General features: G+C 39.9%; 1 protein-coding gene across 1 annotated transcript; it reads left to right on the forward strand.

Moving 5' to 3' along the window:
* Positions 1–7149, forward strand: LOC110054704 (cation channel sperm-associated auxiliary subunit beta-like). The gene is made up of 5 exons (XM_089287329.1): positions 1–676; positions 1859–2106; positions 2481–2798; positions 3370–3507; positions 3923–7149. Exons 1-5 carry the CDS (start codon positions 31–33, stop codon positions 6188–6190), a joined length of 3618 nt encoding a protein of 1205 aa, XP_089143455.1. The 5' UTR covers positions 1–30; the 3' UTR covers positions 6191–7149.
* The last annotated feature ends 9798 nt before the right edge of the window (positions 7150–16947 follow it).

Here is a 16947-nt window from a genome sequence, read left to right on the forward strand (position 1 = left end):
CTGAAAAAGTTCGTGAAAAGCTCCACAAAAATGCCGGCAAGGTCAAGTTTCATTCTATTAGCGGCTCATTTTGTGTTACCATTGCTCCAGCCATTGAACAGCAACGCATTTATCTACGATGATGAAGGAGGAATGGTCGAAGCCGTAGTATTCGCAGACTTTTCTACTCAATTTAACGAGCCATACAATCTACTTTACTTTAAGGCTGCCTTTCTTGATGTTCATTGTCAGTTGAGAAATCGAAGTAGTGATACTCAAATTACTCGAAATGCGTTAGTAAATCAGTATTACACACAAGGTATGTCTCCAACGGTCACGTTTATCACACTGGACTGGTCAAAATCCTACAAATTCGACGAACTTATCGCAGACGAAAATGTCTACTGGAAGTTGAATATTCCAAAAGACGAGCTACTTGCACAGTGCGAAGAGACACTCAGTGGAAAAATTCCTTGGACATTCAAAGTGGAGCTAGGGCAAGGCCTCAATTTGTTTGAATGTTGGGGGACTGTTGTAATACCAGACATTGAGCCATTACTTTCGGTCCAACTCGGCGACTCCTTGGCCGACTCCAAAGAAATTTCTGCGCCAACAGATGTTATAGTTTGGCAGCATCCTTGCACTCCAGGAGTTGCAGTTTTAGCTCCTTTGTTCGAGGTAAAGCAGTCTTTCACAGGTAAGCCGCTATCGAGGAATAATTTCCCATTTGTCTAATCTGTTAAAGTGTAATTTTTGGTTTTTTTTGGAAATAAGTAATGTAGGAGAGGCAATCATGTTAGCTTACTTAGTAATATTTCCAGCTGTAACTGTCAGCAAGTCGTTGCTGTTGTCGTTTAGTACTCTCTGCCTGTCGTTTGTGTTTTCTTTTTTATTTCAGTTAAGCTTATCTATCTTTAAAAGATTTTCAGACCGGTACATTTTATTTTAATCGTGTGAATGATCAGCAGAGAATCATATTTAACAATTAGACCCGTGGCCCTTGCGGGCGACGGGTCAATAGCCCATGAGGCGAAGCCGTGGCCCTTGAGGGCGAAGGGTCTAATTGTTTTAGTATCACCCTACTAGTCGGACAGAAAAGGCAATAATAAAGTTAGCAAATGCAAGTTGAAGAAATATTTATTTGGGAATAAAACGAAAGAAAGCGTCACGCTCGATTGCGCCAATTTCGCTACTCGAGGACTATTACTAATAGTCCTCTAGTAGCGTAGCCAATTAAAATGCAGGTTTTGCATTAGTCTACTAGTTGGGTGATACTAAATATAAATAACAGCCTTCTGCTGTTGGTTCTGTTGTCGTTTTTGTTTCAATCTGTTTGATGTACGCTCTTTTTTGTAAGAAGATTGTTTTTCTCGCCGAGACTGAATATTCGTATTTTTCTGTCGATTTTAGGCTGAAAATATTCTTGTGAATATTCTTATAGATTATAGCGTATGACATTTCAGTCTTCGAATGTATTTGGTGTCTGGATGGTGTTAAAGTAATTTTGCAGCCAGCCTGCAGGCATCAAACCCTGGTATCAAGCAGAAATGTTTATAGTAGCATCGAACATACGGCTAGTGGTCTTTTTGTTTCTCTATGGCTAGTTTTGCCGTTTAGAGAAATGAAGAGTTTTATACGGTTTTATATTTAAAAGCATATAATTGTATTAATTTAATTAAATTATAAGTACAAAAAATTATATTCTTTTCAAAATCTCGGCCTTGGACTTATTATTGAAATATTCTTAAAATTTCACCAAATTTCAGCCTCGATATTCTTATAAAACTTCTGATAAAAAAGACAGAGTGTAGCTGTGTCTATAATTCACACTCTAATGTCACAAATTATCGATCTATCAGTTGCTCTCTTATTTCTTCAGGAGGTTACCTGGCAGTTACTCATGGAATTTTCAAGCCAAATACAACTCACTGGTATGATCTTCTCCACCGTTCGTCTGGTCACCCAGACAACTATTCTATTTGCAAGGAAGTTTCATTTACCGCTTGTGAGAAGCTATCAATTTTGGACTTCACCGTGGTTGACAATTACATTTTACTCGTAACCACAAAAGGCCTGATTAGGTCGGAGTCAATGGATGACGTTGCCAAAGGCTTAAACAAGACTAAGGTACACTCTTTATAGTAGAGTGACATAAAGTGCAGTTTTAGTTGGAGCGACAACTGCCTCGAGAACTCGGTTTCTGTATGATGAAGTGGGTAAAAGAATTGCTCCCCACCCCCAATCGCGCACACACACACCCTAGATGAGATACATACAAGATGCTGGTACATTGCAGGTCACCCTAAGGTTTTCCCGAACACTTTTATCAAACTCCTGCAACATAACTGCCGGGAAATTTACTCTGACGACAGACCGAGCCCGGAGTAGTCATTAAGCCATCGAGTCTCCCATAATATGAATTTACCTAAAATTCACCTTACTCTATGTCAATGGTGTTTTAGACCAATCTTTTCTTTTTTTTCGTTTTTCCTTTCCCTAAGCTCAAGTTATACCAGGTGACTAATATTCACTCGATAATTGATCAAGCGTTCAAAGACGGGACCGTAGAGCATGGCAGGATCAAACTATACCATTCAGCTCAATGCGACGGACACGATATTTCAATCAAAGACCACTTAACGAATTTGATTTATACACCGGCTCATGACGAACCTTCCATACTTCTTGCAAGTGAACCTCCATTTGATAACTGGTCGCCTTTTGAACTGGTCAATCCACTGAAGGAGTTTCCAGTGCTTGGGGTGGCATTAGACATTCCAAGAAATACAATGGTCCTACTTATGAAGGAGCCTAACAAGGTAAAGCCTATCAATTAACTTTCTATTTTGTTTGACGATGGCTGCAAGGCCGTTGTAAGTTTTGTATATGTGTAAGAGTTAAAGGTAAACTTTGATCTACACAAAACTAAATTATGCTGATCAAAGGCTGTATGGCAACGTTGTTTAAAACTAAAATCTCGAGTGTTTGATTCCCAGGACTGTTGCAATGACGATGAGGCTGAGAATGCTTCAGAGATTAACGTAATTTTCACGGAAATTATAAATGATTTATTATTACGAACAATTATTTGACCTTGTACAGAAGTTATTAGGCTCAGTTCTCATATCAACACCTCATTTCTTGCCGAAAATAGGCAAGCTTTGTTATAAAATCACGGGAGTAAAGATGGAAGTAGTTTTCATTCATTTTGTATTTTTATTTTTAATTGATTGACATTTCACCAACAATGAGAGGGGCTTTATTTCGGCTTTGAAGTGATACTCAACAGCAGAAGACAAAAAGAGGGAATGACGACGTTATCAATTAATCATAACCGTCTTTTTTCAGGACTTTTCATGTGTTGTACATTCTTTTTGTCTGTGGTTCCAGGTCCGTTCCTTGGTCGCAGTCCTTGATCCAGTGACTTCCCAACTCTTGCAACCCGTTTTCCAATTCCCAGAGAATGCAACCTTAACAAAGATCACTTTCCACGCTCACACTCATGTCATATATGTCTACGGATCCCAGGTAGGCTGATATCGTTTAACCAGTTAGATAAACTAGGTAAAACCGTCGGGAAAGCTGGAATAAACAGCAAGCAGCCGCCATGCGTGGAGAGTCTGCAATAATGGTTTTTCGAGTCTCCAGGGTTTTGTTGTTTAGTCAGTTTACACTCTTAACTCCAGTAAGCCATCGTAGTTAAGCTCAAGAAGCTGACCTTGTGAGCGTCTGTGCCCTCCTTAGTCGATCATAGTTCAGATAACTTTTTCCCACTACGATGAGTCTGGTAAGATAAGTTTCCTCAATTCCAGCTTTTGGGTATGGTAGCTGTTTTGGTCACTACCGGCCTTTCGTTTGAGAAAAAGAAACCGGATTGTATCGTGGACTTTACAAAATCACATTCTAAATAAAAGATTACAAAGACCTATTTTGGGGTATACAGGTGTGGCTATCACTTGACGGAGGGAACTCGTTTGAGACTTTGCTGGATACACACCTGCGAGGTGATTCAGTGTCATCATTGTTTGCTAACAGCCTTGGGGACGCTTTTGTTTTGGTTACAAGTCTCGGCGCTTTGTCCAGTGGCTGGTCGGGCTTTCCACGAGTCGGCCAGATTGAAAAAGCAACTACGTCTTCTAACTGCTCTTTCAAGATTGCTAGCTTCCAGCATCGAAAGTCCGTCGACATAGCTTGTATACAAAACACCTCTAATGTGCTTACCCTTAAAACTTATTGCGTTGATTTAGCTTCACAGATCAAAGCGGACAGGATTGTAATTTTCAGACCACTTCTCGTTAATTTTTTTTCTGAAAGAGAAGTAGAATTTTTGGCTTTTTGCGGTGACGCCTTTTTCACAGATCATATTGGATGTGTTGACTCATTTCAGCAGTCTGACGTTGGACGCGTCCTAAGAACAAGAAACGGTGGTTCGGCTCTAATCACTGGAGTGCAGCACACTACCGTTACAAATGACTTCAGTGCACGTGTCACAGGTCTCGTCATTAAGCCAATTGCTACTGTAGACAAATCAGACTCCCCTGCTCTCCATTGCACCCTTCAAGTAAACATCAGTGGTGTGTATGCTTATTTACAGCTGCAAAACTCGGTGAACGATTCAGGTTGGCGAGGTGAAGACATTGGTAAGACACTTCGGCTCTCCGGTGGAATAAGCCTTATTGTAACAGCTTGTAAAAGTCTCACGTCTGCTACTGGTAGGCTGCCAGCATCATGGAACGACACAGAAACTTACATCGGTGTTTATGAAGAAGGAACTTGGTTCCTCATAGATTTACGGCCTTTTCATGCGTTTCGTCCAGTTAGCTCTCCAATACTTCGTGTATACCAAACGGATAATGGTAGAGCTCAAGCTGATATAGTAAATGACGACCAGTTCTTATTTTCAAACGAAAACGTTGGGGATGTTCTGAAATATGAGCGCGGATGGGGTGTGATCACATCTGTTGTCAATGCCTCAGTCAGTATCCTAAAGGCTGGGATACTGTTACCCGGGAACTTTACGAACAACTGGGGTATTTACAAGGCAGACGCTACAGTGAGCAGGGAATCGTACATCCCTTACATTCCAAACCCTCAGTTTCAAGGCTGGTGGCTGGCAGAAGACGAGTGCCGGCATTTCCTTGTTGAAGACCCACCCAGTAGACTTAAGCTCTACCATATGGATTCCGGCGAGAGCCTTTCCTTCACATTCCGCGCCACAAGTAAAGGAATTACCGATGAGAACCCTTCAAAACCTTTGCTAAGGGTGTATATTGGAAACAACCTGTTGTTTTATGTCGAGTCATCGTACCAGTACTCCAGCATGAACCACACCCTGGAAGTCACTCTAACCAAACGACCCTTTATAAGTGGAATATCTTCGATCAGCGGGAGGCTACATCAAACTGCCTCTCTGTTATGCAAGAAAGCTTCCTATACTGTGCACGGTGACTGTCCACCGACTAAAATGCTGCGTTTCTTATACCCTTTATCATTTTCTCTGGATGACTTTTTAAATGCAGAAATCGCTGACTCTAAAGGTATTGTAAGGAACTTGAAGCTACCTTTCAACTACAGAGCTCCCTCCCCGAGGGGTAAAGCAATACCAATGTCGAAAAATGCTTATAATGTCGACCCACAGAAACCTCTTTACAAGACCACGTACGCCATAACACGAAGTACACTGAGATACAAACAATGTCAAGGGAAAGATCGTCGCTCTGATTGTGGGTGTACTAATCAAATGAGAGGATCATCTCTTGTTAAGCATTCCGACTGCATCGATACTGTTTACCGCATGATGTTTAGTGAAACTCTCACTCCGCACTTTGTTGTGTTACAAGAGGACAGGGTAGAAAAACCGTTGCGCTTTCCGTTTTATCTTGAAGAACTAAATCAAAGGAGGGATTTCACGATACTTTCACCTAGTGACTTGACTTTCTCGGGTCTATCGTCACCAGTGCTAAAACAGGAACTTAACAGCTCTATACAGTTTGAAGGATCGGGACTGTACCACTTTCGCGCCCGCGTTGTACAAGAAAACTACACATTCTGTGCCCTGACCGACGACTTCATGGTGTTTGTGGTTGATACTCCTTTACCTTTTCCAGTTAATGATGTGGTGCGGGCTTGTACTGGAATGGGATTCGCCACTTTATTATTTTTTGTTTACATGCGACACTTTCATGGGAAGAAGAAGATGAAAAACGATTAGAACTAACTTCCTTTTTCCTATTAGTTTGATGACAACGCAAAAATGTCATATATTTTACTAGACGCACTGCTATCCTGTGAAATATCGTCTGAGAGTTATCAGCTTTTTTTCTCTGTCGTCAGAAAAATCAGTTAAACTAGCTTCTAATTATATAATTGTTTCGAAAGTTTTAGTTTCTTTTCCCTCCGGAATATGTTTATATCCAGGGGATTAACTTTACCAGAATAACAAAATAATTAGCAGTTTGTGTTATCAGAGCTCTGGTTTAACATTACAATCGAAAAAAAGTCGGCAATGGCGATGAGCTCTTCGGCTGCAGGTTTACATTATCTGTGGAACAAAGTTTATTGAGCTTTAGATCGAAAACCTCGCCGATCGAAAATTTTATATAAGCCTTAATCTTAGACAGTGATCTTTGCTTTCTAATCAGGGTGGCGCGCGCTTCATAGAGAGCTTAGACGAATAGTACTGTGTTGTCAAATCCTGTTAGTTCTTGTATTGGCAATTATGTAAACGTGTTACGTAATATATTTTTTTATTGTTTAACGAACTAATATACGTCTACAAGCTTTAACAGACCTCCAAAACAATCAGATTTAATTGTTGACCAAGAAAAGGCTCAGAAAGCCCCAATACAAGGTAATACACTTGTTTCGTTTTCTACTGGCTCCTTTCGAGATAAAAGCTTACATGAGCCACAATAAAAATAGGGAACATTCAGGTATCATTCACACTAGTTTTAATATGATGTTTAAGTGTGTTTTCGACACGTTTTGCAATTTGCATGTTTGTTTACTTCCCGGAGGGTCTATTATTTGCATACGAATAAAAGCATCCACTTGTCGAACTATTTGTTGTCACAAACTGGCATCCATTGATTATCACATGTTTGTTTACTCCAATGACGTAAAATCCAAGTTTAAACACTGTCTAGCCAAGAGAAATCAATTCTTCTAGACAGAATTGTTCAGTAAATGAACGTTGGTGTCTATTTTTGTCCAACTGGCATAAAACCTTTATGGAACACAATAACAAGCAAGGCAAAATTATCTTTAAAGAACTAAAAACATGACGAAGGGAAAACATGTTCTTTACAAGTCACGGTGTGAATTCATCTGCAAATCCTGATTATTTTGGCAAATCGAATCACTTGTGCAAGCAGAAAACATGTTAATCAACGAGAAAGTTAAGTACATTAAATGTAAAAGCTTTATTCTTTGTGTACAGAAGTTAATTGTTTTATGTACAATTCGATAAATGAGGTATTTTTGCGGCTCCTAAACAAACAACCCTTTAACCAAGACATGACCACTGTTCATATGAACGAAAGACAGTCAACAAGCAAAGACGTCAGTTTGAACTTCAGTGACTGTCCCCCAAAGCCGCATAAAATCAACATTGTTTGTGTGTGTTCAGTAGCTTTTATGCAGAGGTAGCTTCAATTTTTGAGCCCGGGCTCTGTGATAAATGGACAACAAACCGTTAAGCCGTGTCTCTGGAAAACAAACATTGCTGACAAGAAGGCTGGATTTGTCATGTGGGTTAATCAAGAAAGAAAACGAGCAGAAAAATACGGTACGGTGAGTATTGAGAATGGTACAAGGCCAGACTGGAACGAAGTTCGAGCTAAACCACGCCGAACAAGTGCCCCGGCCGAGTTACCCCCAATTAAGGATGGACAACCGATGGTAAAGATTAAAACAAGGGCGCCCACACTTTCATTACGAGGAGAAAACAATGAAATGCACACAAAGCAGTGGAACACAACTAAAACACATGTAAATGACTCCGTACTTCAAAAAAGGATCAGGGAAATCCACTCCACAGTTCACGGTTCTGTCAAAGCAATTTGCATCCCAGTCGCTGACTCAGAACAGAGACCCTTATCTGCATGGACCAACAGCAACAATTCTGTTGAAACACAATGTCTGGGAATTAACAATGAAAATAGTCCCTTAAAACATGCCGGGAAAGGTATTGGTCGCAAATGCTTGACTCAAGAGGCACTCATATGTCACGAACTTGGGTATGCCGAGGACGAGGACGAGGACTCAACTAGCCAGAAAAAAGACATGATAGTTCGGTGGTTAAATTCCGAGGTATTTTAAAAGCAGCAGTGCCAGGCAAGGATTGGAAAAGTCTCGAGCTTTCCCGCAGTTCTAACGATCATTCCTTTCAGCAGAAATATAAAATATATACAGACGTGTAAATGCCTTCGCGAGGGAAATGTACTTGCATTTGGTATCTTTCACTTCGGCGAGATTTCATGTACAAAGTTGGATCCGATAGGTGTCTTTATTAGTGCATATGGTGTGAGTTTATTATCACTTAGGACTTTTACTAAACATAACATAAACAATTAAAAGTTCCATATGTTCCCATTACATAACGCTCCAGCTGAATTTTAACAATTTATGTTAAGGTAAATAGACCCATAAATGCATGTTGTTTTGTCATTACTGATTCATTACTCGGTTGTAAAGCAACACAAGTAAGAACTTTAATTTTTACTGTAGTACCAACTCTCCTAATATTGGAGGGGGGGGGGGGGTGAGTATCTCACATACAGGAATGGATTGCTACAGAGAGCTTAGCTTTTGTAAACAACAAGCGTATCCCTTAAGGACAACCCGACGTTGTAATGTTCTGGCTCTTTTGAGCCCGTCGCCCTTTTCAGCTTAGATGATAAGATATTTTTCTTCCAGGTCAACAGGCGTGCCATTACTGCATAACAATCCACAAGCATTCCCATTAAATTTACTTAAATCTGTGTCGCTGAAAACATCCACCCTTGGCTTTTTTTAAGTACCTCCTTACCACCCACTGAACTAAAAAGTTCAATTTTCGAAACTGAATCGTGTTTTTCGCATGCTGAAATAGACCATAAAGCCGGCGTTTATCTTTAGTTTCATTAGCATGACGCAGGGTTACCCCCCAGTAACTAAATTCATGTCTCTGGTGTCCAGTTACAAACCTGGGTGAAGAAGGGCACTGTAAGAATAAAATGCCCCCCAAAAAACGCGACGACCGCTGCCGCGCCGCTCGATCTATAGTCCAACATTTTAACCATTAGGCGACCGCCCTTGCACTGTTTCTTTCACGGGGCTTTTCAATATTTTAAATATACTATCCACCTGACTTCCGCCTCACCTCACTTTGTTTACATATTTTTAAGGCGAACTTTATGGTGACAAAGATTTAACCGATTTCGTTGCTGTTTGCCATTAATGTTTAAAGTTTAAGAACGTTTTATTTATTTTTGGTGAATCTAAAAGTGCATGAGATATTGGCATGCTTTAAAAGCGCATTTTTGCCAAAAAAAATCCCATTATTTTGAAATCCAACGACCGATCTCCTCCCGTCTTTATAAAGTAAGCCTCAGACCTCTCACGTTGTCTAATTGCAAGTTTAATGTGGCAATGCTGGTTGCTGCACAAAATATTGGTTAAAGGTACTCTGAAAATTATATGCTAAGTGTGTTTGTATTTGCTGACGTGCAAATAGCGGAAGAGTGCAACCAGAGTGTCAGCATAATCGCTTATGTCAGTAATGTGAACCAGGCCATGATAAAAAGATCACTCTTTCCTAATTTCGTTATGTTCATGCATGCTGTTATGTGGCTATGATGCCATAATGTCAGGATGTTCACACTGCAAACATAACGACATAACGTCCTCCTTATGTCGTTATGTTTGTGTCGTTATGTCGCTTATGTGAACCAGGCCTTGCTTAGTATCTTTCACGATCTTTCAGTATAGCTAAAGTATAGATGTGGTATTGCCTGGCTGCACTCTTCCGTTATTTGCGCGTCAGCTAACGGCAGTACACTGGTAGTAGTTTCAGAATGATATTACCCAAAACTTTGTGTAGCGAAATGTAAGGCTGTAATTTACGTAACGTGAGAGCGATGAGGCCTGTTTTATAACGTAACCAAAAGATCTATAGTAAAAACGTTCTGTGGCTAAAAATAGTTTAAAAACCCATGCTTTCAACTGCCTAAACTGAAGTCTTAAAACCGTGAAGACTACAGCTTTGGCTCTCGGGAGCTTGTGTTTGTAAAAAAGATTTTTTAGCCAGAGAACGTTTTAAATGTTACTATGATTCATTCTGGCTGCGGTCTCTCGATATTTTCAAAAACTCTGTCGTTGCCGGATTTCGAAATTAATGGCAGTTCGTGTACAAATGAGGTTCTAAAAATATGATAATATCTCAAACAATTTTACTCCCACAAAAACAGATAAATTGTATCTTAAATTTCAAGGATGCTTTACACAGGACGACTAAAATTAAAGAAATCAGGGCGTGGCACAATCCCTTCTCGACGATTTAAGTGTGGGCTTTCAGTAAAGCTTTATTACAAACTACTCAAACATATTTACGTGCAAACGAACGGTAAATATATTGCTGACAAAGATATCTTCCCAGTTGTTAGGCAACTTTCAAGCTAGTGGAAAATTCTGAGAGAATTTAGCCTTAGAAGAAATTCCAACTTAGAACGCCTGGCTGGTCGATTGCAAGTTATATTTATATAACTGTGAAGTGATGAATAATTCATTCTGGCCCTAACTAGTTGAATCAACATTTTTTCTACCACAAAGGGCCATGGCCACAACCCATCAAACTCCTTTATTTTCGATATCAAAAATATTAGTAACATTAAATTTTGTCCACATTCTAAGTACCACAAAATTTTAGGGTTAGAGCCCTTACAAAGGAATTAGTACCAACTACTGACTGGTACATTGATGTACTTTAATTTTTCATTTTTTTGTGTGCACATTCATTTTTTTCTTTTTCGTTCTCTGTATGTGTCTGTGTCTGTGTGTGTGTGTGAATGAAATCGTGTCCTGTTTTTTTTTTTTTTTTCATATATTCTATAACTTTATTGCAATATTTTTTCCGCTTGGCCCAGCCACTTAGCTCGATTAGCCTTAGCTATTTCTAAGTGGCTGTGCTCTGTTTTTCATTGTTATTTTTTCACATTGCATGTATTTATTTTTATTGTAAAATTTTTCTGGGCAAGAGATAAAGATTGTTGTTGTTGTTGTAGTATCAAGAAATGCCGATCAAATTCGAAAGCAATAGCTATTGTTAAGTTTTAATGGACTTGCCTTACAAGGCAATTTTGAACCAATCCCTTGAGTGTCGAAAACAATGACTTGTAATGCACGCGGCAGATTCGAATTTTCCGATTACAGCATTCGCGGAAAATTCAAATGTTCGCCGAAAGCGAAGGAAAGACTAATTTTCCCCGGCGGCGAGGATGAAAGTTGCATTTGTCACGGCATTATCAGCCACGCAGTGGTGGGTGGTCAGGGCACTGAATGTCAGTTATGACTTGGAGTTGAGTGAACAGAGAACAGAGAGGTCTGAGAGGTAATTTTCAGTACCAGTGATGTATTTCGCAAAAAACGTAACGGCAATAGGAAACGTCCTCATGGCGTGCACAGGGTCTAGAAAGTACAACTTGAGAGATCGACGACAGTCACTGTTATAAGGAGATTAAGCGCTTGGAACTCCTATCACAGTTGTTCAAAAGAAGTTAGCTAATGATCTCTGAGCAACTAACATCACATGACAACCAGCTTTTCTAGGTGGCTATTATCTATGTTAATGGACCCTGCGATGGACTAGCATCCCATCTAGGGGGGAGTAGAAATACTCCTAGCCGCTTCATGCTACAGAAACCGGGATAAGCTCCGACCTGGTGGGCCTCTTGGCTCATATGCAGACTTTACCTATTATCCATGTCACTATCCTCACACAGTGTGTAAGACCCATGTCGTATGCACTCAGGTTAGACGGAAAGGATTTTCTGTATTTTCTGTTTTGATTGAACCAGTTTAGTTTTCTAATCGGTCAGTATTGTTCTAGTAATGAAATCATTTCGCTCGGCAAGAGTCGCCGAAGACAACAAACCTAAAGCTATCGAATTCTCTAAACTAAAGGCAATCACCACTCAAATTTGTATTTAAGTCATAGTCAAAACACGACATTTCCAGGGCACAAGCGGTACCTCCGAGACTTCTTAAGAAACAGTTGCCGAGAGTCCACACTCAAGCGAACAAATGGATAGCCTGTGATCTAACACTCCCAGGTCAACAATTTGTTTTCCAGGAATGGCCTCTCACAGTGAAAACCTTACTGGTTACACTAGAAGGACTAAATATTGTTCTTGTTGAGGTGTTCTCTGGTTTTACCTTCCCAGAGAAGAGACGGAAGAATTGAACACAATCTGCGCACCTCACGTTGAAGATGAAGAGCCCACGACTCAAAGAATATGCCCTTATTAAAAGAGACGATGGTTACTACATGTTGCGGTAGCAATTTAAATCGAAAAAATGTTTTGAACGCTATGAAATGAGAACTCCTGATCCCCTCTCTACCTCAATCTTTTTTTATTTATTTATTTCTTGCTACGGAAACCGGAGTTAAGCGCCATCCTGAATAGCAACCTCTCTCCTCTCTCCTCTGCCATTTTATTAAAAATCAGGTTTAAAACTGAGGTTAATCCTGCTATTAATTAAAACAAAAACACAATAGTTATATACGCACAGCGCGAAAGAAAGTCGAAGTTTACACTTTTTTTTTTTTTTTGTCCTGATTAATTAAGAGAACGTGCCGGTGGCGTGATACTGCGGGACGGTCAGGCTGGACATATTTCAATCTTTTACCCGCACGCGAAGTGCGCTTGCAATATTGCACTTATTGGTTTTCGTGCCTGACAAACGTCTTGACAAGCCTCGGTCAAAAGTCACGATCAATTGCACAAGAGCCACACTGATGACTGCATATCGAAGCTGAGCCATAAATCTGATAAGCCAATTAGCAGACAAGTAGTCTGTATAGCAAAGTATGAAGGAATGCTTGACTTGTCAAAACAGACTTTGCTTTTGTTTTCATACAACAGTGAATGTATGGTTTAGGACACGCGTTTAGATGGGTGGCTAAAAATAAAACTGATATTAGTCTTTGTTAGGGTTCTGAGGTAAGTGCACTGAGGTAAATCGCAAGGTTATAGGCATTTTAAGGTCAGGTTTTTCCAGTACCGGCCATAAAATAAAACTTTACCATTTGAGCTGAAATACTGAACTTATGTAGGTTGCGATGGTCATATATTATCAGTTGTTGTAAGATTAAAGACACCGTATTATCGATATATCTCTATACATAGATGATACTGGAAAGTTCAGTTACATGAAGTGGTAAGTTGTAGTCACACAGTCTGGAACTGGAGACAGTTCTTCTTTCGTACTTTGAACTGAGCCGCTTTGGAAATGAGGACACTTTTTAGTCACGAGCAAAATAAACACAAATCCAAACTAACGTCTAGATCCTAGGTATGCTTCAGTAGGCATTCAACATAGTTTTAAATTCAAAATTTTTATATCAGTAGAATGTGTTTTGCCACTTCATTTAGTGGAGCGTTAAGTATCCCTGCTTCGCTGACCAAGGCGGACAAACAGAAATTTTTCCACTAAAGAGATCCAAACCACACGCATATCTCTTGATTGTTGGCTTAGTACGCTACCGTGATGCTGCATATTTCTTCGATATCGATTGCCTAATGAACCTCGATCCACATCACTTGAGAATCGAGAATCGGTACTGGTTCCATTAGTTCAAGAGGTTTAAGAGTCTAAGCACAATATCGATTGAAATATTGAGATTTTGCTGTCGTGTGCGGGTTGACTAACGTACAAGTTATCTGCTTAACTATTACAACCACTGCCAAGACAAAAACTTTCAGAGCAAAGACAGACTCATTGATCAAAACGTGTTTTAATCGAGTCTCGGTGTATCTGCACAGTGTAAGATGTTTCCGTGACTACCCAACGTTGTTCTGCACTTGTTCCTAACCTCGATAAGGACGCCTTCAGGCGATTGAAACCAAGGATCTAAAAATATCGCTCGGTCAAAATCACCACACGGGTTGCAGAGCAACCAAAATCATCTGTTACTCTAAGAAAACTAATGCTGTAAAGAAATAAAAGTAACCAAATGTTTGTAGCGGTGAAAAATACCCAATCGGCATGAACTGATGACAAATAGGGACGAGTTCAGAACGTTTGCGTGAGAGGTAGTTAGTTATGATGACGCACATCCTTGAAGCCCTTATTCATCTGTGCAACCTTGTCTCGATGGCAAAACTGTCAAAATATCGCCCCTTGCCTAAATTTGCAAACCTAACACCGGCGCTAATCACGCTATGCGTTTATCATACCCCAAAATAGCAAAAAGACGTCAGTGTGTTTAACAGTGGAGATCACTTTCTTCCACCACGGTGCTGTTATATTTAATGTGTTCCTTGACGTTAAGGGCCGGATTTTCAAGTTCTTTTAACTTAAGTGTAAAAGTTTGATTACAAACGGATGTGCGCTTGAGTACCCGAAGCAGTTTTACATGCAAATAAGCTGAGCGCACGTGGATAGCCAGGGGCAAGTTTTTTTGTCGTGCGTTTAAAACGCAGTGCTTTTAACTTCCTGCTATAAATATCCGGAATAAACCCAAAGAGGCACCCTCCTGCATTTTGATCATTTTTGCTGACAAGCTTTATTCTTTCTATTTATTCATGTTTTAATGTGAGGCCACTTTTCCTGTGCACTGGCGTTTGACGTCTTAAGGCTGGGGGGAAAATTACCGAGCTCGGTTAGTCGCACACCAGAGCCGGCAGGTACGACTCAGGCTGCGTGTTTTCATTGGCGCTTTGTGTCTCCAAGAACACGCAGATCATTGGCCTTTTTCGCTACCTCATTTGCATGAGTGCGCTGCCGGTGTAAGAATAAAGAACGATAGTATTAAACACGTGCTGGCAGAAAAACAAATGGATACATCTCCTTCTCTCTCTCTCTTTATTTGTTGGCTCAGTAGTACCTGCGTATGAGGAGTTATTTTGTCTATGTGAGTTGGAGGAGGAGCCAAAGTTTTGTTTGTTGTCAATTGCTTGGCCAGGTAGTTTTGTTTGGGAGCCATTAGTGAACAATGGCTAACGGTTTTAACACGGTAAACATATCATCAGTTAACGAAAGTGGTTTGCCTCTCGGGGGTCAGCCAAAAACAGATAGCTTTTTCATTTAGAGAGAGATTATAATTTGGAAAAACGCCACGTTTTGTACGAGACAGGACTAATATTGTTTGGCGCTGGACTTCTGCACTGTTATGTTCTGATAGGGCTGTATTTGTGCTCAACTTAACGACATTGCGACGCTTGAGGATTTTTTTTTTCCACTCGTACCAGCGGTTCGCAATGCTTTCAATATCACCTTCTGTTTAACATATAGCAAAGAATAACTGAATGATAGTTGGTTGGCAATGATGCTTGCCATGGGTGAAGCCTTTAATTGCTGCAGTGAGTAAGATCTTTTGTCTTACCTGAAGGTGAATATTGTGAATTCAAACTATTGTCTATGGACGACAATTGAAAATCCCAATACTGATCTCGTGTTCTCTGCTCTCTTACACTAATATTGACGCACGGATAATTGTTTATTGTAAACTTAGCAGAAACATGGCAACATAAGCCAGGCAAACTTTGGAATATAAAAGTTATCTAAGTGTTAGTTCCACTGTATTACATTTTCGGAATGCAAATTTTAAGAATGTTCTTGCTGACGATTTTTTCCAAACATTTGGAGACGTGCTCTTCTCTTGGTGAGAACGCAAACGATATATTCTATAGATTGTTTAAAGAAAAGATGTTCAAAACAAATTCACTAGTTTGCAATTGCTCCATCGAGATAAAACTCGCCCTAAGTTTTTGCTTCAAGCTATTTAATTGTCAAATGTTAATCTTCGACTGGGTCGCTACTTATTCAAAAAAGGAAAATTTCTCAAAACGAATTTAAATTGCTAGTGTGTTGTACCACCTGCCCTGGTCCAAACATCCATCTTTGAATGCAGTGAACTGGGAAAATAGAAAATAATATCGGCGCCACAAAAACACGTGCGAGTTAAAGAAAAGTTACATTTCCTTTATAATGTCTTCTTTCATAATCTAATAACATGGAGAAATAAACTTTGTTTGTTCAGTACGAGTAATTGGTGGCACAGCGAGACCGAAACTGTGGTGAGATGTTTTCTATTTAGTAGTCCAGTTCTTTGAAAGTATTTGGAACTGGAGTAATCCTTATGACGCAGCGTGTGCTGGGGATTAATCACTTCACCAACCTCATTCTCGGGCCATTTTAATTCATTCAGTCTTATTTTTATATGTAGATATAATTGACAGAAGACCGCAAATGCTTCTTTGAGAGCTTGTGTTCCTTTACATCCTCTGTTTTATTCAAATTAACGGTGTAGCTCAATTAGAGTCAGAGAGTCTTGAGCAGTGCTCAGTTCAGAGTACATATAGGGCTGCTAACTACACTCTCTACAAAAAAGGGAAGGCTGGGCCTTTGAATGACTTGTACTAAATGTAAGCTTTTAAAATCGAAACACAGGGATTTACACAAAAGCAGCTTGCAGTGTTATTCATGAGGAAAAACATTACCTCGTTTTATGTATAAATGATAGGTTCCGGTGGCGAATTTCTCGCGTCTTTTGTACTTTTACCGGACAATGTGCTTCGTTCGAGTGCTGCACCATTTAAGCGAAGCTAATATTAAATACAGGAAGAAAAACTCCTCCTCGGCTTTTGATCAGGTGTTAAATACTAAATAAGAAGGCGGGAATCCCAGCGTGTAGCGCCTCTTTATTACTCAGTAGAGTAGAATAGGAACACAAGAGAAATCTTCTGGATATTTTTGTGTCTTTCAAGC

Source organism: Orbicella faveolata, unplaced genomic scaffold (assembly GCF_042242905.1).
Source record: "Orbicella faveolata isolate gen_17 unplaced genomic scaffold, um_ofav_v1 contig_1, whole genome shotgun sequence".
In the NCBI taxonomy this organism is placed as follows: domain Eukaryota; kingdom Metazoa; phylum Cnidaria; class Anthozoa; order Scleractinia; family Merulinidae; genus Orbicella; species Orbicella faveolata.

Excerpts from the sequence above, each read along its gene's own strand:
- LOC110054704 (XM_089287329.1), top strand. The coding sequence starts at position 31 with ATGCCGGCAAGGTCAAGTTTCATTCTATTAGCGGCTCATTTTGTGTTA. Across the intron at positions 2,107-2,480 it reads AAGGCTTAAACAAGACTAAG|CTCAAGTTATACCAGGTGAC; the intron begins GTACACTCTTTA and ends CCTTTCCCTAAG. Across the intron at positions 2,799-3,369 it reads TTATGAAGGAGCCTAACAAG|GTCCGTTCCTTGGTCGCAGT; the intron begins GTAAAGCCTATC and ends CTGTGGTTCCAG.